General features: G+C 42.7%; 1 protein-coding gene across 1 annotated transcript in view; it reads left to right on the top strand.

Annotated features, from left to right (window-relative positions):
• The window catches only part of LOC144683776 (amine oxidase [flavin-containing]-like), a 60,269-nt gene that overhangs the window by 10,095 nt on the left and 26,664 nt on the right, over window positions 1-23,510 (top strand). Inside the window, exons 4-9 of the mRNA XM_078547156.1 lie at window positions 6,329-6,433; window positions 8,155-8,246; window positions 10,300-10,441; window positions 11,604-11,753; window positions 14,291-14,450; window positions 20,158-20,254. Of these exons, the coding sequence (XP_078403282.1) occupies window positions 6,422-6,433; window positions 8,155-8,246; window positions 10,300-10,441; window positions 11,604-11,753; window positions 14,291-14,450; window positions 20,158-20,254 (653 nt within the window). The 5' untranslated portion in view covers window positions 6,329-6,421. The remainder of the gene's footprint in view (window positions 1-6,328; window positions 6,434-8,154; window positions 8,247-10,299; window positions 10,442-11,603; window positions 11,754-14,290; window positions 14,451-20,157; window positions 20,255-23,510) is intronic.

The following is a 23,510-nucleotide window of genomic DNA, read 5'->3' as shown; positions in this document are numbered from 1 at the left end:
CTTATGTAAAACATATTAAGTGTGAATTATAAGTGCTTAAAATGTACCAGAAAGCGTTCATTAATCTAAAACATTGACATTTTCTGGGGTATTATGCTCCCAAACACCCCTAGAAAGCAGCATCAATTTCATGTCATCAGCATTTACAATTCCCTTCAATCTTTCAAGTACTAATGTTGTTTTTTCTCCCTGATACAAGTGAATATCTAACTCTTAAGTTTTAAACCTGTGTAACCTCTTGATTTCACAAGGCGTGTCAGGTTGTTCTTGACTTCTCAGCTTTTTTTGATGCTGTTGGTCAGCCCTTGCCTGTTGTTCTAATTTACACCACTGCTGTCAAACTAACCAAAATCTACAATAGTCTGTGACTGACCGTCTGACCCCTACAAAATGTCTGTCACTATGTGACTGGCTGGCCGAACCCCACCTTAGTGAAGTCCTGACACTGTGTCAACGACTGTGATAATGTGGCATCAGTGAAAACTTGTTTATATGTTTTCTATGCATGAACATGAATAAGAAACACAATAGAGAAGTAAAATTAGCGCAAGCGACATGATGGCCCCTCCGTGATGAATAGTTAGGATGTAAACCATGGACAGTAGCTAAATTGGGATGTGGAGTTATATACAGCAGTGAAAACAGGAGTTGATCTCCTTTCTGAGCTGCTGTTTCCCTGCTGTGTACTTATAGAGTCTCATGTTTCCAGACAGGCACATGGTGTGTTCGCCAAGGAGCTGGAAACTTCCTGCTCACTGTATCCACTGATAAGATGCTACAGCTGATGCCACGTCATGTACGGTGACATTTATGATGATAACATTGTTGAAATTTCTGATAGATTAGCGTCTGTATCCTGTTGCCTTTGGAATTGATCTTTGTTCCTGTTTGAGAGAGAGCACAAGCATAGATTTGTTTGACCAGTGTTCCAATGCTACCAAAGATTCATTTCACAAACAATAAATGTCATCCTTGCATTTTCTTACATTATTGTACAAATTACAAAACGATAACAGAAAAAATGTTTATGTTTCCAATGTTTCCATATTTTAGATGCAGGGATGAATTATAATCTCTCCGACCCAGTGAAAACCAGGCCAAACCTGTTAGGAAGTGAATTCTGGGTCAGAAGAGGCCCAGAAATGCAAGCTGCATAAAAAAAAACAATTGGTTTCTTTATGGGTCAGGAGGAATGTGAATGTTCTTCTGAGTTGCAGAAGGAAACCTGAAGCCTCCCCTGCCCCAGGCTTCCCTCCACTTTTAAACAACATCCCAAACATTTACTGCTGGGGACTGATCATTCAGATACCTGGAAATGGCCTTTTGACATGTGAAATCCCATTCCCAGCCACTGGCCACCCAGATCTTCCTGACAGCTTAGGTGGGAGACTTCCTCTGATTTTATAGATGAGATTTGAAAGTTGCAGAGGGACGGAGGGCTTCCTGTCTGCCTTCGTTCTCAATTGCACTGATCCCAGTCATCTTTAAAATCACCTTAACACTGATCGCTAGACTTGATTATCATTGTGAGAACTCAGGAGGTAGTTTGTTTTCAAATTATATTACTTAGGATCAGATAGGATACATGGCACAGAAACAGGCCATTCAGCTCAACCTCCCATCTTTCCTTATCTGAATTTATCATCATACCCCTTTATTCCCTTTTCCCTAATATGCTTGTCTAAATTCTCCTTAAATGCATTTATACTATTCATCTCAACCACTCCCTGTGGTAGCATGTTTCACATTCCCACCACCCTTTGAGTACAGAACTTTCTTCTGAATTTCCTGCACTTCTCCACAAGAGAAAACATTTCCTCTGTATTCACTCTATCAAAACCTTCATTAAATTTAAAGACCTCCTTATTTTCACCCCTTAACCCTTTTTCAAGAGAAAAGAGACCCAGCCTGTCGATTCTTTCTTGATGGTATACCCACACATTTCTGACATAATCCTTGTAAATCTTCTCTGCACCTTCTCCTGTGCCTCTATACGCCTTTAATAATATGGCAATCAGAACTGCATTCAGTCCTCTAAATGCGGTCTAACCAAGGTTTGATGCAGATTTAGCATAACTCCCCTACTATTCAATTCTATCTCTCTAGAAAGCTCAGTGCTTGGCTTGTCCTTTTATGCTCTTGCTGACCTGTGGTGCAACTGGTGTATTTGTACTTTGAGACCCCTTTGTTCCTCTACCCCATCTAGACTTGTACCTTCCAAGTATTAAGTGATCTCCCTATTCTTCCTACCAAAATGTGCTACCTCACATTTGTCTGTGTTGAACTTCATTTGCCAAATATTTGCTCATTTTGCAAGTTTATTAATGTCCTCCTGTAACTTGTTGCAGCCCTCCTCAATATTGCCTATCCTCCCACAACTTGGTGTCATCCGCAAATTTAGAAATTGTGTTTTTGATTCTGATGTACAAATCATTAAAATGCAAACTGTAAACAGCAGTGCTCTCAGCACTGATCCTTGTGGAGCACCACTCCCTATTTTCTGCAATTCTGAATAACTGCCCTTTACTCCAACTCTCTGTTTTCTGTCTTGTAGCCAGCTAGCAATCCATCCTGCCAGTTGTCCCCTGATTTCACACTCTCTGACCTTATTCATTCGTCTCTTATGGGGCACCTTATTGAAGGTGCTAATTGTTGGTGGGCGCACTGCCGACTCCCACATGCGCCCGCTGACCGAAATATCGTGTGTCATTTTACACTCGAACAGGTCGATGTGCATCTGCCCACTCGGCTAAAAATTCTGCCCCTGGTTTTCATCATACTTATGTCCTTCTCTTATACATCCCTTGTATTACCATTGTCTACTATCTCTGTCACCTCCTCAAAAAATTTAATAAGATTGGTCAAGCAAGTTTTTCACTTTTGAAACCTATGCTGACTTTTCATTTTTATATTTCTGATTTCTGGATGTTCTTCTATTCTCTCTTCTGGCAAGGACTCCATTATTTTTCCTACCACTGATTTTAAGCTGACCAGTCTGGGTATATTCTGTCCCAATTCTTAAATAAAGAAATTACTTTATCTATTCACTAATCCTCTGGCACTGCACCTTTATATAATGAATTATTAAACATGTTTAATAATGCCTCGGCTATCTCTTACCTAGATTCTTTTAAAATATATGGATGCATTCTTTTTATTTTAAACTCTTTGAGTTTATTTAGTTTATTCAATGCACCCCCTTTTTTATTTTAACTGCACTTATCTAATTTCTCAGGAAGGACATAATAGCTCTGGAGAGAGTGCAGAGGAGGTTTACAAGAATGTTGCCAGGGTTAGAAAAGTGTAGCTACGAGGAGAGATTGGATAGGTTGGGGTTGTTTTCCTTAGAACAAAGAAGGCTGAAAGGTGACTTGATTGAGTTGTACAAAATTATGAGGGGAATAGATAGAGTGGACAGGATAAAATTATTTCCCTTGGTGGAGAATTCTAGAACTAGGGGACATAGATTCAAGATAAGTGGCAGAATGTGTAGGGGGACATGAGGAAGAACTTTTTTACGCAGAGGGTAGTGGGTGTCTGGAATTCACTGCCCAAATTGGTTGTAGAGGCAGAAACTCTAAACTCTTTTAAAAAGTACCTGGATCTGCACCTTAAGTGCTGTAAGCTGTAGGGCTATGGGCCGGGTGCAGGAAGGTGGGATTAGAAAGGGCACCTGGGTGTCCTCGGGCTGGCATGGACAAGATGGGCCGAATGGCCTCCTTCTGTGCTGTAACTTTTCTATGGTTCTATGGTTCTCATCTCATTATTCTATGTTGTATCCACTTATTCTCTCTCCCTGGTAAATATCAAAGTGAAATAATTATTTAATATTTCTGCCATCTATAATTACCTGTGGCATTATGTTCCTATTCCCATCACAGCCTTCCTTTGTTTTATTGATGCGCCTGTAAAATATTTTACCATTTTGTTTTATGTCCCTTGATAATGTAATTTCATAGATTCTATTTTTTTTTTAAATTTTTCTCCTAATCTCTTCATATTCTCTTTTATTATGCACTCCTCTGCTATCTACGTACTCAACATATGCCTCTTTCCTTATCCTCTAATGTTCCTTTAGATCTTAATTCATCCATGGAGTCCCATGAGTGTTTAGTTCGTTTTCCTCCCTTTTAGTGGAATATATTTTTCCAGCGCTCTGTTGAACACTGTTTTAAACGTTTCCCATGTTGTTCTACATTGTTGTTTACCAATATTGTTGCCCATTTTATTTTCTCAAGTTCTATTCTCAGCTCCTCAAAATCATCTTTTCTCCAATCTAGTCATCTGGGGCAGGATTTTTACCTCATTGGCGGGTATGGGGGGCGGGCCCAGGAGCAGTCGCGAAGGTTGGACTGGCAGTGAAAACTCCCATTTAATTATTACTTTAATGGCCTTAATAGACCTGCTAATTGTCGGTGGGTGTGCTGCTGACTCCCACATGTGCTCGCCGACTGAAATATCGTGCGTCATTTTACGCTCGAACAGGTTGGGCACATACCCGCCTGCTCGGCTAAAAGTTCTGCCCCTGGTTTTCATCATACTTATTCCTTCTCTAGCAGCATCTTAAAGAATATTATATCATGGTCAGTATTGCCTAGATGTTCCCCTATTTTTTATTCTCTTATCTGATCTGGTTCATTTCCCATTACTAGATCAAATAGCAAATCTTCCCTTGTTGGACTCTTTATATATTGGGTTAGAAAAGAGTCCTATACAATTTGTGGGAACTCCATCCCCTTATCCTCTTTACCTACCTTTTCTATCCAATTAATATCAAGGTAGTTGAAAATCCCCATGAAAATGCTGTCATCCTGAGAGAGGTCCATGCTTCATGAAAACACTCGCACTCCCCTGGTGTGGTGCCTCAATAGTCCTAGTAATCTCTTGGAGGACAGATTGTTGGATTGCTGTGAGCACCTGAAAGCCCCTTTGAGCATTGAGATGCGCAGCCATAATGACAGAAATCTGAGCCTTCATGGCAGCACAGCCTGAGCTATCCCTGCAGCATTGAAATGTTGGGTGTCTTTTTCCTGTACTGGCACCCCGGCGCCCCTGAAGCCTGCAATGCAATAGGCGACCTTGGCGAGCTCTGCAGAACGTTGTTTGTGCTCACCCCGCCCCACCCCCCGTTCACCCAAAATGCAGGCCACCAAGTGCACATCGTCTGTGTGCTGTTGTGAAACATGTCGGTGTGCTTTCCCACCAATGTGGACAGATGATCCAGCGGGGGAGCAAGAGCCTGGCGGGATGGCCTGATAATGATATGCTGGTGTATTACAATGACTGATGGAGATCCCGATGACCGATGGTGGGAAACGTGGCCCGCCATTGGTGGGCTGAGCGGACAATCGCGACCTGCCTTCCCGCTGTCATGAAACCGATCGCGTCATGTTGTCAGCTCATGCCACCTATCAAGCCCACCGCTAGCGGGCAAGGAAAATTCTGCCCTGAATGTAGGATAATTGCACATCCTGACCCATGCACCCAAAAAGAGGAGCAATTCAATTTTTAGCCTGTTGACTCTTGCTGTAAGTGGAAATGTTGACTTCACTCCACCCCTCCCTAATCCAAGGGCACCAAAGTGCATTACAGTTCACCGTTGCCCTGAAGATATGGTACCTCAACTCAGACTGCAAATAAAACCTGGGGCTTTCTAGTCTTTGTGCCTTTGTAATATATCATGTGTTCAATTTACCCATTAAGCCTTTGGAGGAATGCAAGTTCCATTTTATGAGCATGTATTAGCATGGATCAGAAACAGTTAAAAGCTGATATGAATAGGACACTGAAAAATACTGTATCTCAGAGTAATGGATGCATTTCCAGAGCTGTAGTGAGATCCTCTGAGCAACAGGTACATATCCAGTGCAATACTCTGTATCCCTGAGTAATAGGTACATATCTGATGCTATATTTTGCATCTTTGAATAATAATTACATAGCCAGTGCTGTAATGAGAATCTCTGAATATAAATATATTCTGTACTGGGTCTCTCTGCATAACAAGTATATATCCAGCAGAGTACTGTGTATCTCTTGCATAATGGACACACATAGCGATGCTATATCTGAGGGTTGGGTACATAATCAGTGCTTCATGGTGTATTCTTGAATAACAAGTATCCATCCAACAAAGTAATGGGTAAATTGGTATGTAACCAGCACAGTACTTTATATCCCTGAGTATCATACACATATTCAATGCAATACTGGGTATGTCTAAGTAATCGATGCATATCCAGTACAATACAGGGTATATCTGAGTAATGGATATATATCCAACACATTGAATTGAAGTTTCTGTTGCATTTACTGTCATTTTTTGCAGGGAAGGTCTTACCCCTTTAATGGGCCATTTCCTCCTGTCTGGAACCCTATTGCTTACTTGGATTACAACAACCTCTGGAGAACTTTGGATGAAATGGGAAAGAAGGTGACAAGCTTGCTTCTTTCTGGAAGTATTCTGTGTTGGAAAGGTCACAAACATTTATTTTCCTGTCTGTCAGTGCCACATTTCCCCTTCTTGTCTCTCATGTGGATATGTAGTTAGTGACATCAGAAGACGTGCTTTTCTAACCTGTGCTGGTCATTAACCAGGTACTAGACTTACTAAGAGCTACCTGGTAGCTGATTGAAATTTTTCTGGTTGATATAAATCTGGGATTTACATCTGGGGAACACAGTGACATAAGGATGCAATCAACAGCCCTGACAATCCTGGGGAATCTGGCAATTCTGAAACGTTTGAGGGCCCACTGAATCATCTGTTTGGGGACAGTATCAAATTGAGTGGACTGAGACACCCTGGCATTGTTGTCATGTTTTACAGGGGAAGGCACGACAAATTCGCTGAACTGATGGAATTTAAGTCAAAAATCCTCTTGTGATTCCCTGGGATGAACCAGTGGCAAAAAATTCAACAGCTGTGGTCATGTTCTGTACCACAGTGAGAGCTGTCTGCACTGTGATTGAAATGCAGCCGCATGAGGCAGAGCTCCTGAGAAGTGTGTTGGAATGCACAGATTGATATATGTGTCCTACTGGATGGATAGTGTTAGGATGATCAGGCTCTTGTCTGGTGCTACCTGGTTTCCTTTATGGTCTCCTACTCCTCTTCCTCCTTCAGTGTATAGATTAGGGTTGCCAATCTTCTAGGGTTAGCCCAGAGTTTCCAGGAATTGGAATTCAATCTCCAGGACACTGCTGTATGCAACCCTGGAGAAAATCATAGCAACATTAAAATAGGTTGTCTTTTTTCATAATTTTCTTTGAACATTTCTTTTTACCGGATCGAAACATTGAAAATGGGGGGGAAAGATGCTGTTTGGCATCAAGCATCATCCAATTGGGTAATGCATCTTTTTGCTTTCCAACTGGTGTGGGAAGCCATTGGGCCATAAGTTAGATGTGTTGGGGGACTAATGGCTGAAGCATGGGGGAAAGACATGTGATGAAACCTTCAGGAATACATTTAATCACAGATGGCAACACTAGTACAGATCCTGTCAATTGTGATTCCCATTCAGAAGTCTATCATATAAGCCCTCAGATCCTAGCTCAGTGATTGTGAAATTGAATAATTTCCAAGAGTAATGAAGGCTTCCTTAGCATAAAGTGAGTAAAATTTTCCAAAGCTTGCTGCAGGCCCCAAGAGATGGTCATAAACAATCTCAGTTCCCTTTAATCAATTCCAATTGCCTTGATGAAATGGTCCCACCAAATTGTGCCTTTTAAACAGTTGCATACATTCTCAAAGGGAAATGGATAAGCAGAGGTTATACAATCTTCTCCTAGCTCCATCATTTGCCTGTGGCTGCTATTGTGAAGACAGGCACCTCAGTCTGTCTGAATCAGAACAGAGTTTAGACCAGTACACTTCTCCAGCGGAATCTTGACCCTGCCAGAAATTCCTGGCCCACAAAAGCTTTATTTCTGACTTTTGCCCCCCTGGACTGCTGCAGTTTTGGGGCCAGTTGCTTTCTGCCTTGGCAGGATTTATATCCCTGAGAAGAATGTTATAACATGGATAATATACCAAAGTTGGAGGCCTTTGTTCATTTCTCACTAAGCAAATCTTAGAAGTGAAGAGACAGTATCCTGACTCAGCCCCCTATTGTCTGCATATTGTAATGATTTTAAATTTAATACTTTTAGATTCCTGCAGATGCACCATGGAGTGCTGAACTTGCAATGGAGTGGGATAACATGACCATGAAAGAGTTAATTGACAAACTTTGCTGGACAAGGTAGGTTGCTCCTGATGGCCTAGGTGGCTAATAGTTAGTGACAATGATCCCCTCATCCCTCAAGGGTCTACAGTTTCAAGAAGTTAAATTCAGGATCATCCTGAAGATAGTCAAGCGTAACTGACCCGAATTGTAACTATCTTCTGTAAACAGCCTGTATCTTATTTTTTTTCATGAGCTTTGTGCCTGTTGAGATAAAAGATATCAGAATGCCAATCAGGATCATGGAATCACATTACCAGGAATAACATAGATTTTATAGGAACCTAAGAAATAGGAGCAGGAGTAGACTGTACAGCCCCTCGAGCCTGCCCCACTATTTAATATGATCATGGCTGACCCTCTGCTTCAACTCCACTTCCCTGCCTGCTCCCCCTATCCCTTGATATGCTGAGAGATTGAAAATCCATCTATCCCAGCCTGAAGTACATTCATCAATGGAGCATCCATAACCCTATGGGGCAGATAATTCCAAAGACTCACAATCCCTTTGAGTGAAGAAATTTCTCCTCATTTCAGTCCTAAATAATTGACCTCTTATCTTGAGATTGCCTCATGTTCTAGATTCCCCAGCCAGGGGAAACAACCTCTCAGTGTCTAACTTATTAAGCCCCTCCAGAAGAGATCACCTCTTATTCTTCTAAACTCCAGAGAGTAGAGGGCCAATTTACTCAATCCCTCATCATATAAATGACTAGGCTGAAGGGACCGAAGGAATGGTTGCTAAATTTGCTGACGACACAAAGATAGGTAGAAAAGTAAATTGTGAAGATGATGTAAGGAGGCTACAAAGTGACATAGATGGGTTAAGTGAGTAGGTAAAGATCTGGCAAATGGAGGATAATGTGGGCAAATGTGAAATCATTCATTTTGGCAGGAAGAATAAAAAAGAAACTTATTACTGAAATAGTGAGAGATTGCAGGGCTCTAAGATTCAGAGGGATCTGGGTGTCCTCGTGCATGAATCACAAAAGGTTAGTATGCAGGTACGGCAGGTAATTAGGAAAGCTAATAGGATATTATCATTTATTGTGAGGGGAATTGATTACCAAAGTAGGGAGGTTATGCTTCAGTTGTTCAGGGCATAGATGAGACCACATCTGGAGTATTGTATACAGTACCGGTCTCCTTATTTAAAGAAAGATGTAAACCCATAGGAAGCAGTTCAGAGAAGGTTTACTAGACTAATACCATGAATGGGCAGGTTGTCTTATGAGGAAAGGCTGGACAGGGTTAGGCTTGTATCCGCTGGAATTTAGAAGAGTTAGAGGTGACTTAATTGAAACCTTTAAGGTCCTGAGGGGTCCTGACAGGGTGGATATGGAGAAGGTGTTTCCTCTTGTGGGAGAATCTAGAACTAGGGGTCACTGTTTAAAAATAAGAGGTTGCTTATTTAAGACAGGGATGAGGAGAATTTTTTTTCTCTCAGCGGGTTGTGTCTTTGGAACACTCTCCCTCAAAAGGCGGTGGAAGCACAGTTCTTGAATATTTTTAAGGCAGGGCCTGGTTAACAAGGGAGTGAAAGGTTATTGGGGGTAGACAGGAATGTAGGGCTGAGGTCACATTCAGATCAGCCATGATCTTACTGAATGGCAGAACAGGCTCAAGGGGCTGAGTGGCCTACTCCTGCTCCTAATTCCTATGTTCGTATCATAGGACAACGCTCTCATCTCAGGAACCAATCTAGTGATGCTTCTTCAAAACTATTTTATTGAATTATTCCACATTAGGTATCCTGATCAATCTCCAGAAGAGAAAAAAAGCACCAATCCATATTCTTTTAAAACACATGTGGGACCTTCCACTTGAGATTGAACGCCAGGGCTCTTGGTGTGGAGTGATAATAATGGCCTTCTCTGAAGATGCAGGAGTTTGATAGGTGAAACTGTTGGTAATAAAAAATGGGGAGGGAATTAATTTTCTTAAAATTCCCTCTTTTATTTCTACCAAACATTTGGTCCTGTTTAAAATAGGATGGCGTAAACAGTAAAGTGCAGTGGAAGGTTATTGTATACTTTAACCAGGAGCCTTTACCCTATGTGTTTAACTGCAGGGCGGCGAGAGACTTTGCAACACTCTTTGTCAACGTCAATGTCACTTCGGAGCCTTATGAAGTCTCTGCTCTTTGGTTTCTGTGGTATGTGAGACAGTGTGGAGGGACAAGGAGGATATTTTCTACCACCAATGGAGGCCAGGTTTGAGATGTTCCTTAGAGTATCAGGGGCTGTCACTTAAGACAATTAATACCGCCCAGAAAATCCTGTCAGATTCACTTGATTAATTTTATGAATTGATATTTTCAATCCAATAAAGGTATTTGGTGGCCACTTTCAAAACGGAATTGTGACAATTCCTTAGCTTCGAACTTTAAATTCTTTACCGAGATTGAATAAAAATGTAATCACTTTATAATTCCACATCACTTTAAGGTTCATTCACCTGATTTATGCTCCACTTTTAGCATCATTTCAAAGCGGGTTTGACTTTACACTGACACTAACCTTCTCGTGTGTTACAGATTCAAACCAATGTGAAACATTAGCTTAATAATTATCATTGGTGATAATATCATACAAATAATTAACACAAAACATTCTAGTTTAAGATCATTAAATGTTTGACTATTAGATGTTTGACCACTAGTATTGCCGACAATAATTTCTAGACTATTGATAATTCCTGAAGTTGAGTGTGACAAATACTCACGTTAAAAGAACCATCTAAATTGAAATCCTTGCAATTTTGGTCAAGAAGGTCAGGAAACAATGTTTGAGTTGCTGAAATGTTGACTATTAGGTCGCTCACATTCACTTAGGGAGATAAGTGTTGATTTTGTGCAATAGTGTAACACAAATAAGAGTGAGTGCCAATTGGAGTGAATGGAAATAAAAATTGGGATGTAAAACAGGCTGCCAATCCATTATGACCTGTTTTACACCACACCACAAAGTCAAGGTGTACCCAGGGTCTTATGTTGCCACAATGCTTTGGGTATGACAGTGTATCACTGCATCTTGGCCCCCTTTTACATAGAATTTATAAAGGTTTACAACATGGAAATAGGTTTCTTGGCGCAATCAACCCATTGTGGTATTTATTGTCCAGGCAAGGAATAGTCCTAATCCCATCTATCTACCTTATTTCCATCCCTTTATCATCGTTCCACCAACATAAAATGTTGTTACATGTAGTGCATTCCATAGCCTCACAATCCTCTATGTGAAAAATGTTTCCTCTGTTCTCTGATGCTGAGTGTAGCAATATCTTAGCTGTTTTGTTTGCATTTAATGCTACTGCTTTTACCTTGATTTTTCTTTGAAGATGCAGCACATTGAACTTAGCCTTTCATTTCATCAGGAAAGGAAATTTATTGGTGGTTCGGGGCAAATCAGTGAGCGTTTGGCTGAGAGAATGAAGGATAATGTGAAGCTGAACAGACCAGTGGTGAGAGTGGAACAAACTGAGGGAACCATCCGTGTGGAGACATTGCAAGGAGAGGAATATGAGGTGTGTGAGCAAATGATTACATGTGAATGTTGTATTGAAGAACACCAGTTGTGTCAATCAAGTCCCTTGATTTATTGTAAAAAATATTAATGGCACACTCAATCTGCTAGCTTTAGTTGTTTTATTAAAGTCAGGATTTGTCCATTAATACCCTTTAACACAAATTAATCATTTAAATAGCGACATCCCATCTTTCCACTAAGCTCCAAAACCAATGCTTCTTCCAGTAGTTCAGATAGATGCTCCCAATCCCTTGGCACTATTCAAAAAGGAACAGGGAGGCTTCCCAGCTACCTGACCAACATTCTGCCCTTAACCTATACTGACAAATTCTGTTAACTGGTTATTCATGGCACTACTTTGTAGGATCTTGTTATAAGAAAAGTGGCTGCTGTATTTGGCTATGTAACAAATAACTTCTTGTAAAATATTTGGGATATTTTTGAGAAATGTGCTGATGAACCATTCATGAACACAATGCTTTTTTAAAGTAATAATTTAAAGGGATAGTAAATGACGTTTTTTTTCTCAACTTGGAGAACCAATATCAGCTTTGCACACTTCGGAAAAGCATTGCTTTACTTATGAGCTATCTTGTGACCTCTCTTAGTTTGATGATGTTGGTGCCAAATGAAGGGCAGTTTTCTGCTGTGTGTTTAGACTCATTCGGTAATAAATTGAGATTTTCCAACAATTCATTTCACAGCCAGCAGATATAGAAAGTTCCAACTGTTTATTGGAAACTCAGATTCTCGAGTTGGCAGTACATTGCACCAAGCTACAAAGCTACCCAGTCTCCTTAATGAAAAATTGTTGTGAACAACAATCACAATCATTAAACAATGGAGTATAAAGTGATTTTATTAATGTTATTAAAGTTCCTGACCATGAGAGCTTTTCTTTAAGAAGAACAGTGACGTTAAGTGAACGTTTGAGGCAGGGAATGGAAAGAGTCTAAGGCTTGAGCATTCTGAGCTGGAAATCACTGGTCTTCTAGAATTTTCCAGTTACTACAACATTTAGAAGACCAGTTATTGACTTCAGCACCCATCACAAGCTCTGCTCTATTCCCTTCCTGGTAACTCAGGTTGAACCAGATTGCTACAATCTCAACATCCCAATCGACCCTGAAGTTGAGCATCAGACCCCATATTCTCTCCACCACATAGACTGCTTCCTTCTGCCTCCACAACATTGCCCTCTCACTCTACTTCAGCCCCTCTGCTACTGAAAACCTTACCTATGCCTTAGTCACTTCTAGACCTGACTACTCTAACTCGCTCACGCCTAGTCTCTCATCCTTCCTCCATGAATTCCAATTGGTCCAATACTCTGCTATCTATTACTTAGTCTTGCAACGTCCTCCAATCCTATACCATGAATACTGAAGCAGTCCATGTCCAATTGCAGCAAGGCCTGGACAATATCCAGCTTGGGCTGACAAGTGACAAGCAACATTCGTGCCACACAAGTGCCAGGCAATGACCTTCTCCAACAAGAGAGAATCTAACATCGCCCCTTGACATTCAATGGCATTACTATCACTGAATCCCCCACTATCAACATCCTGGGGGCTAACCTTGACCAGAAACTGAATTGGACTAGCCATATAAATACTGTGGCTATGAGAGCAGGTCAGAGGCTAGGAATTGTGTGATGAGTAACTCATCTCCTGACTCCCCAAAGCTTGTCCATCATCTCCAAGGCACAAGGCAGGAGTGTGATGGAATACTCTCCACTTGCTTGGATGAGTGAAGCTCCAACAACACTCAAGAAACTTGACACCATTCAGGACATAGCAGTCGGCTTAACTGGCACCCCTTACACAAATATTCATTCTGACCACCACCGAGGAACAGTGGCAGCAGTGTGTACCATCTACAAAATACACTACAGGAACTCACCAAGGCTCCTTAGACAGCACCTTCCAAACCCAAAATTGCTACTATCCAGAAGGACAAGGGCAGAAGATACATGGGAACACCACCAGCTGGATGCTCCCCTCCAAGTCACTCACCATCCTGACTTGGGAATATATTGCTGTTCCTTCACTGTCGCTGGGTCAAAATCCTGGAACTCCCTTCCTAACAGCACTGTGGGCGTACCTACACCACAAGGACTGCGGCAGTTCAAGAAGACAGCTCACCATCCCCTTCTCAAGGGTAATTAGGGATGGGCAATAAATGCTGGCCCAGCCAGCAATGCCCACTTCCCGTAAATGAATAAAAAAAATATTTGTGAAGTGCTGCTCTATCAACATACTGTTGAGGCCCATTAGGGAAATGGCACCTTAGTATTCAAATACAATGATATTATTGGCAGTATCATTTTGGACACCCTGGCACGACCATGTCGTTTTTGGTATGGTGAAGCTGAATACAGCAAGAACACAATGAACTTTGCTCCTTTTTCATTCATCATTTGCAGATTCTTTCCTCGCTCCTGCAATACTTTATCAATTATTCTAGAGCATTCCCTACAGTCTTCTCTGTCGGTTGTTAATATGTTCTCATTAATTTCTTTTGTGCTGCTTCTAGGCTGATTATGTCATCAGTGCTATCCCACCTGCCCTGACTCAGCAAATTCACTACAGCCCTCCACTGCCTCCATTGCGAAACCAGTTGATCCAGCGCGTGCCAATGGGATCCATCATTAAGTGTATGGTTTACTACAGCCGAGCTTTCTGGAGGGAGAAAGGTCTGTATCTGTTGAGAGATGTCCAGTAATCAGAGGCAGAGAGAGTCCATACTCAAAGCATGTGCTGAGATTAGAAAAGATCTTGCATTTATTCACATCCATTGGATATCCCAAGGATGCATAGCCAATAGATTACTTCTGAAGTGTAATCGCGGATATTACAAATAGCAACTGAATAATTAACCAGACATTGTGTTTTTGGTGCTGCAGCCTGAGGGGGAATGTTGATCACTATACTGGGAAAGCTTGACTCTTCCTTGAAAACTGCTTTAGGATCTTTTAGATTCACCCGAGCAGTAGATGGGGTTTCAGTTTAATATGAAATAGATAGATTTCAGGACAGAAATTGGTCAGTGTTGACACATTGACTACACTTTGTTTCTTGTGCTATAAACCTACTTGAATATTCTAACATGTTTAGTGGCAATGCATCATCTTTATAACACCTGGGGCAGAATTTTCTGCCTGTCGGGCGGGCGGGTCCGACCCAATCTCCGGCAGGCAGGGAGCCGATCCCCGCTGGAGAAGTGGGCCCCGCTGCCATTTTAAGTGGGCGGGCCATTTAAGGCCCACCCAGCGTGACGTCCGGCGGGAAGCGCTATGCGCTTCCTGTGCGGGCGGGGGGGATTCCCCAAAAGCAAGAGTGTGCTCTTTCACGCATGCGCACGAAAGAGCGCACATCTCCCTGAGGCTAAGGGAGATGTGCTCAGGGAGATCACTGACAGTTTGAAAAAGATTGAAAATAGAAAACAAAAATCCTTAACATGTCCCCCTCATGTCACAATGTCACATGAGATGGGACATTTTCATAATTTACACAATAACTTTATTAAACTGTTTAAAACCCTGCATGAAACCTCATCCCGCTGCTGGATGAGGTTTCATCTTTTTTCTAGTTGCCGCCAGGGCTCCTGGCCGACCCGCCAACCTTAAGGTTGGACGGGCAGGTCCTTTAATTGTTTAAATGATCCAGTCAATGGCCTCAATTGGCCATTGACAGGTCGGCGGGCCCGCAGCTGATTTTGCTGAGCCCCCGCCTTCCTGAAAATTTAAATGGGGTGGGTTGACGTCGGGGGTTCCGCCTGATGTCATCCCGTGTCGGCGAGCGGGCCCCGCCCCCCTGCTCGCCAATGGCAAAATTCTGCCCCTGGTGTGTAAAGCTGGAGGGCAAGAGAAGGGCTGACAGCAACAGTAATGTAACTTCACAGGCACTTTTACTAAATGCAAGGCCCCCTCATACCTGACTGCCATGATCTCAGGTGACTAGAATTCCATCCTGTCGAGCAAGTTAATTCAGCTGTTTTGAAGAAGTTTTTTTTCTCTAAAACAAATGCACTGACCAATATGCTGTTAATGGCTTTTTAAAGCGCTTAACATTGCAACAATTTTTGCTATCAGAAATGAGTGACAACACATCCCTGTTTAGCATAATGTGGCCACCCATTGGCAAGCTCTTTCTGCTCAGGTGGGTTCTTGGCCAAAAAATGGCATACATGGACAGAGAGTGGGTAACACGATAGCCAAAGGCAATATTAACGCTCTAAAAGTTCCAATGTCATTCCGATCCTTGCAGAATAATAATTAAAATTCTGGGGTTTTCATCTTCACTAATCAGCCCTCTAACATCACTTGATGTCAGATTGGTTGACTAATGGTGCCACCCACTGGACACAGAGTAAAAGGGTCCACAATTGTATGATTGTGTTTGTACCAGTCTAACTGATGTGGCATTTTCCTGCTTTTGCTGGTGCTGTGGCCATTGATTGTTTGGCTGTGGCTGTGTAGAAGGGACAGGCTATAAGGAGTAGCATTCCAGAATGCGTGCATGGTTTGAGTATTTTAATATTTGTGGCAGGCTTATTGATTTGACCTTGTTCGTCACACTGAAGTGTTGAACCTATGGAAGCTAAGCACCAGCCATTGTAAAGTGGAGCGCATGGGTGAACTGCAACAATTGTTTATTCCTGTCTGGCGCAAAAGTAAAACAGGAAAGGTGGCCAAACCATGGCTTACAAGGGAAATTAGAGACAGTATTAGATCCAAGGAAGAGGCATACAAATTGGTCAGAAAAAACAACAGACCTGAGAATTGGGAGCAGTTTAGAATTCAGCAAAGGAGGACCAAGGGATTGATTAAGAAGGGGAAATTAGAGTATGAGAGTAAGCTTGCGGGGAACGTAAAAACTGACTGTAAAAGTTTCTATAGGTATGTGAAGAGAAAAAGATTGGTGAAGACAAATGTAGGTCCCTTACAGTCAGAAATTGGGAACAAAGAAATGGCTGACCAACTAAGTACATACTTTGATTCTGTCTTCACAAAGGAGGACACAAATAACACACCAGAAATGTTGGGGAACACAGGGTTTAGTGAGAGGGAGGAACTGAAAGAAATCAGTCTTAGTTGGGAAATGGTGTTGGGGAAATTGATGGGATTGAAGGCCGATAAATCCCCAGGGCCTGATAATCTACATCCCAGAGTACTTAAGGAAGTGGCCCTAGAAATAGTGGATGCATTGGTGGTCATCTTCCGAGATTCTATAGACTCTGGAACAGTTCCTACAGATTGAAGGGTAGCTAATGTAACCCCACTATTTAAAAAGGGAGGTAGAGAGAAAACAGGGAATTATAGACCAGTCAGCCTGACGTCGGTAGTGGGGAAAATTCTTGAGTCCATTATAAAAGACTTAATAGCTGAGCACGTGGAAAACAGTGGCAGAATCAGACAGAGTCAGCATGGATTTACAAAAGGGAAACCATGCTTGGCAAATCTACTGGAATTTTTTGAGAATGTAACTAGTAGAGTTGATGAGGGGGAGCCAGTGGATGTGGTTTATTTGGACTTTCAGAAGGCTTTCGACAAAGTCCCACATAAGAGATTAGCGTGTAAAACTAAAGCGCATGGGATTGGGGGTAGTGTATTGAGATGGATAGAAAACTGATTGGCAGACAGGAAACAAAGAGTAAGAATAAATGGGTCTTTTTCCGAATGGCAGGCAGTGACTAGTGGGGTACCGCAGGGATCGGTGCTGGGACCCCCAGCTATTCACAATATATATTAATGATTTAGATGAGGGAACTAAATGTAATATCTCCAAATTTGCAGATGACACAAAGCTGGGTGGGAGGGTGAGCTGTGAAGAGGATGCAGAGATGCTTCAGTGTGATTAGGACAAGCTGAATGAGTGGGCAAATGCATGGCAGATGCAAAATAATGTGGATAAATGTGAGGTTATTCACTTTGGTAGCAAAAACAGGAAGGTAGATTATTATCTGAATGGCTATAAATTGAGAGAGGGGAATGTGCATTGAGACCTGGGTGTCCTCGTACACCAGTCATTGAAGGTAAGCATGCAGGAGCAGCAGGCGGTAAAGAAGGCAAATGGTATGTTGGCCTTCATAGCCAGAGGATTCGAGTACAGGAACAGGGATGTCTTGCTGCAATTATACAGGGCCTTGGTGAGACCACACCTGGAATACTGTGTGCAGTTTTGGTCTCCTTATCTGAGGAAGGATGTTCTTGCTATAGAGGGAGTGCAACGAAGGTTTACCAGACTGATTCCTGGGATGGCGGGACTGACATATGAGGAGAAACTGAGTCGGTTAGGATTATATTCGCTGGAGTTCAGAAGAATGAGGGGGGATCCCAAAGAAACCTATAAAATTCTAACAGGACTAGACAGGGTGGATGCAGGAAGGGTGTTCCCGATGATGGGGGAGTCCAGAACCAGGGGTCTCAGTCTGAGGATATGGGGTAGACCATTTAGGACTGAGATGAGGAGAAATTTCTTCACCCAGAGTGTGGTGAGCCTGTGAAATTTGCTACCACAGAAAGTAGTTGAGGCCAGAACATTGTATGTTTTCAAGAAGGAATTAGATATAGCTCTTGGGGCGAAAGGGATCAAAGGATATGGGGAGAAAGCGGGAGAAGGCTATTGAGTTGGATGATCAGCCATGATCATAATGAATGGTGGAGCAAGCTCGAAGGGCCGAATGGCCTAATCCTGCTCCTAGTTTCTATGTTTCTATCAAGCCTCCTTAATTTCAATATCCCGCCCCTTTCTTTCATTTGATTTGACACACGCTGTGGTACCGCTGAATGGGTTTAGGCCACCCCTTTCCCCTTAACTCACCCAAGTGGCTATTTTTTCTTGTTTGTGCCCAGATAATGGAAGCAAGTTATTCAGCTGCAGGAGGAATTAGATTTGGGCTGATCATCTTCTCACTGACATCCAGGTAGACACCAGTTTGCAGAATGAGTTACTGGATTGCTATCAGGAACAGGATCTTGGCTGGTGTTTTTGCTCTTCCTTCATCCAGGGGAACTGTGAGCAATTATAGTAAAATAAAAGCAAAATACTGCGGATGCTGGAAATCTGAAATAAAATTGGAAAATGCTGGGAAAACTCACCAGGTCGGGTAGCATCTGTGGAGAGAGAAACAAAGTTCACATTTCGAATCCAATGACTCTTCTTCAGAATCTGAAGTTTGATTTGTGTTCTGAAGAGGAATCATTGGACTCGAAATATGAACTCTGTTTCTGTCTCCACAGATGCTGCCAGACCTGGTGAGCAATTGTAGCTTCACCATTGACACTCTGGCTAGAATCAGCTAACTCAGCTCAGACTTGGGATTGAATCTGAGGCCTTCCAGTCTGTTTGGCACAGCTCCACATTGTGCAATATTGATTTTAGATTGCACCTTCCACCTTCCAGGGTAGCAGGAAATGGCTCTGCTCTTAACCTCACATAACAAATATGAAATTACTAGCTAATAGGAGTGGTCCCAAACAAGGATATTGTCATATTAGATCACTCTCACATCAATCTGGCACCACGTCCACAAACATTCACTCCCTCCACCACCGACGCACAGTGGCAGCAGTGTGTACCATCTACAAGATGCACTGCAGGAATTCACCAAGTCTCCTTCGACAGCACCTTCCAAACCTACAACCACTACCATCTAGAAGGACAAGGGCAGCAGATAGATGGAAACACCACCACCTGGAAGTTCCCCTCAAAGTCACTCACCACCCTGACTTGGAAATATATCGCTGTTCCTTCACTATCGCTGGGTCAAAATCCTGGAACTCCCTTCCTAACAATACTATGGGTGTACCTGCACCACATGGACTGCAGCGGTTCAAGAAGGCAGCTCACCACCACCTTCTCAAGGGCAACTAGGGATGGGCAATAAATGCTGGCCCAGCCAGTGACACCCACATCCTGCAAATGAATGAAAAAAAATCTCTTTATGGTCAATAACTCCATTGTATCAGTAGATGCTTAGGATCAGACTACCTGTTTGTCCCTTTGGCTAAAGGAAAGAAAATAGATCATGGGAGTGAGGTACTCATTTTCAGGACAATCATTGCCACTCAATTATTGTCTTCGTGTTTAATTCATTTTTTTTCAGTATAACACTCTGAAATGATACATTCTATATCAGTGATACTTTCTATACTATTAATAGGAGGGCACAGAGTATGGTCAGAGGGCACAGAGTAAGGTCATTGACAAAAGAACCAGAGATGACCTGAGGAAAACCATTTTCATGGAATGAGTTATTAGGATTTGGAATAGGATGATGGATACAGATCTAATAGTGGCTTTCAAAAGGGAATTGATAAATACTCGAGGAAGAAATGATTTGCAGGGATATGGGGAAGGAGTGAAAGGGTAAGGCTAAGACCATCTTTCTGCTTACAGGTTATTGTGGTACGATGATGATTGAAGATGAGGAGTCGCCTATTTCCCTGACATTGGATGACACCAAGCCCGATGGTTCCCACCCTGCAATTATGGGGTATAGTTCGCAGAGCTAAAGAAATGCACACCGCCAATATCTTATGTGATGTTAAAAAGATCAAAATTAGCACAGGGAAACTTTGAAAGGTACCTGGAGGTGATCTTAGACTCTCCACTTTCATTGTCAAGATGATATGGAGAAGTAAGTAAAGAGCAGATAAAATGCTGGGATATGTTGCCAGAGCAGTGGAATTTAAGTTTACAAAGTTATGCCAAATATTTATAACACACGAGTCAGGTACCATTTGCAATGTGGAGTTCAATTCTGGTTGTCATAAAACGAACATACATACATTGGATAGGCTACAGTGAAGAGCAACGAGAGTGATTCTAAGTATACCAGGAATGAACTACATAGAAAGATTAGAGATGCTTTCCAGCCTAGCCAAAAAGCCAATGGGCAACTTCATTGTAGGTACAGTTTTATGCAGTCGTGCTTTTGTTATAGCCTTGTCTGCCAGCCTCATATACTAGGGAACCTACCCATAATTTCCCAATATTTTCTCATGGTGAGTGCAGTTCTGTGGCAGCAGCAAGCATGCTTAAATCCTTCATACAAAGTACTATATGGGACAAATAAGATATAAACAAAAACAACAACTACTTGCATTAATATAGCACCCTTAATGTAGGAAAATGTCCTAACACACTTCATAGGAGCATTATCAGACAAATTTTGACACTGAATCACACAAGGAGATATTAGAACATAGGGCCATAACCTTGGTCAAATAAGTAGGTTCTAAGGAATGTTTTTTAAAAAAAGAGGGAGGTGGAGAGGTTTAGGGAGGAAATTCCAGAGCTTAGGGCCTAGCCAGCTCAAGGACAATAAAATGTAAGGACATAAATGTAAATTGGTGAAAATAAAATTTTAAACAAATCTTAGAAAAAGAAAATCAATGTTCAACGTCTTGGTGCATGGTTGAAATGGACGACCACATAAAGTAGTTGAATCAATGGCATTAGGGCCTTCAAAATGCAATTACATTCTAGGCAAGGTGAGCTGACATACTGGAGGGATGAGATTGATGGGCAATTGACCTTTTCTCATTCTTGACTTTTCCTGATGTTTCTTTCCTTACAGCATTTTGATTTCAGTATTCTCTCAGCCTACTGTGCTCTAGAATCCCACGTAAACTGTGAACTGTGAATTAGTTAATCCCAGAACCAGCACAAGTCCAGTAGACTCTGAGCTCTGTCCTGGATCAATCTCAGAGTCAATGAGAATCTGGCTGCACATCACTCTCCCTGTCATTAAACAGCTGAAGAACGTTGAGTAGAAATTTTAAAATAATCTTTCATTCTGCCTGGAGCACCAAACTGTGTGCTATAGGAAATATAATCCAGCTACATTTATTATCTGGAGTGCCAGGATATCCTGTGATAAAGTATATAGCTCTTCAGATTTACTGCCATGCTGTCACATTACATTCTACAGATGAAGATTTCCCACCAACTTAATACAGGAAATGAGTTGTCCATTGATAGTGCAAGAAGCTGTGCTAGTGATGAGGGAGGCAGTGTTTTAGACCTTGGCCAAGCTTCACATGGAGGTAATGGTTATTCATCTATATCCCTGTTATTAATTCAGATGCTCCTGTAGTTGGACCCCATGCCCCTTATGTGCTAGAGTTGGCTCACACTGCCCAATATCTACTTGTACAATAGCATTTCAAGGGAAATAATCGAACTTTGGCATACAAGCTGGATGCTACATCTTTTACGTGTGCCCACACACACGCTTCTTTAATCTTTTCAAATGTTGACCGAGAAAATACATCATGGGCAGAATTTTCCTGTTGGTGGGCCCCGCACGCACGTGCATAAAATTACACGCGGCGACATCAGGCAAGTGTCCAGATGTCACCGCGCGCCATTGCGATATATCGTTGGGTGGGCACGCAATGATGTCCGATGCGCGCCTGCCATTAATTAAAGGGCCACTTAAGGCCCTTGACTCACTAATCGATGCTGATTTTTCGGTGTCCATGTGATCTTCACGTCGGCGCACGGGCACAACAGGCAGGCGGTTAGGAGATATTTGTATAAACCTCATTCACGGGTGGGATAAGAGGGCTTAATGGGGTTGTGAGTGTGCTCTGTCAAATATTTATTTTTCAAAATTATTGAAACTTGCCTGTGTGATCTGCAATACTTCAAAACACACACCAGCTGCTTTGTCTGGACTCTTAACCCTAAAGTCAGCCCTCTGCAGTGAGGAATCTTTTCTGGGCCTGCAGGTTTCAGGAAGCCTTCCCTTAGCCTGAGAATGGGAGCTGAACTCCACATTGGAGTTACCTCCTCTGATGAGGAAGGGAGGGCTAGAAGGGGGAGGAGGCTAGGAATGCACATTCAGCTTCCAGGGGAGCCACCTTTGGGAGGACAGGCGCAGGCATAAGGGGTGCAGGGCTAAGTGGTGGACCAAGGCGGAAGGGACCACAGAAGACGCCTCTATCCTGCTGCCAGGGTTTACAGGCAGCGAAGCAGCTACCTCAATAAGTCTGAGGTGCAGTGCCGAAGGGGGCTCCATCTCTCAGGGGAGACAGTCAACTATATCTGTCAGATGATTGGGCCTGACATCTCTGCTAACTGTATGGGTGGATACCCCATGCCAGTGGCTCTGAAGATCACAGCTGCCCTCAACTTCTATGCCTCTAGCTCCTTCCAGGGCTCAGTGGGTGATCTTTGCGGTGAGTCCCAATCAGCTGTCCACATTTGTGTCAAGCAGGTTACAGATACACTGTTCAGGCGTGCATTGACCTTCATCCACTTCCGTTGCGACCAGGCAAGTCAGGCACAGCGAGCCAGAGGCTTTGCGGCCATTGCTGGTTTCCCCCGCATCCACGGTGCAATAGACTGCACACATGTGGCCATCAAGGCGCCAGCAGGTGAACTCGGTGCCTTCGTCAACAGGAAGGGTTTCCACTCCATGAACGTGCAGATAGTGATCACAGGATGCTGATTCTACAAGTCTGTGCAAGGTACCCAGGCAGCTCCCACGACGCCTACATCCTCAGACACTCCCAGGTGCCGGGGCTGTTCAGTGCTCCAGCCCGGCTGGATGGATGGCTGCTGGGTGACAAGGGCTATCCCCTCAGAAGGTGACTCATGACGCCTCTCTGCCATCCAAGAACAGAGACTGAGCAGCGGTACAATAGGAGCCACGCCTCCACAAGGACTGTGGTGGAGAGAACCATCGGTCTCCTTAAGATGTGCTTCCGATGCCTGGACTGCTCAGGGGGCGCACTCCAGAA

This window comes from Cetorhinus maximus, chromosome 8, assembly GCF_964194155.1.
Source record: "Cetorhinus maximus chromosome 8, sCetMax3.hap1.1, whole genome shotgun sequence".
NCBI classification, from domain to species: domain Eukaryota; kingdom Metazoa; phylum Chordata; class Chondrichthyes; order Lamniformes; family Cetorhinidae; genus Cetorhinus; species Cetorhinus maximus.
The sequence above is the reverse complement of the archived record's forward strand: the minus strand, read 5'-3'. Positions and strand labels throughout refer to the sequence as shown.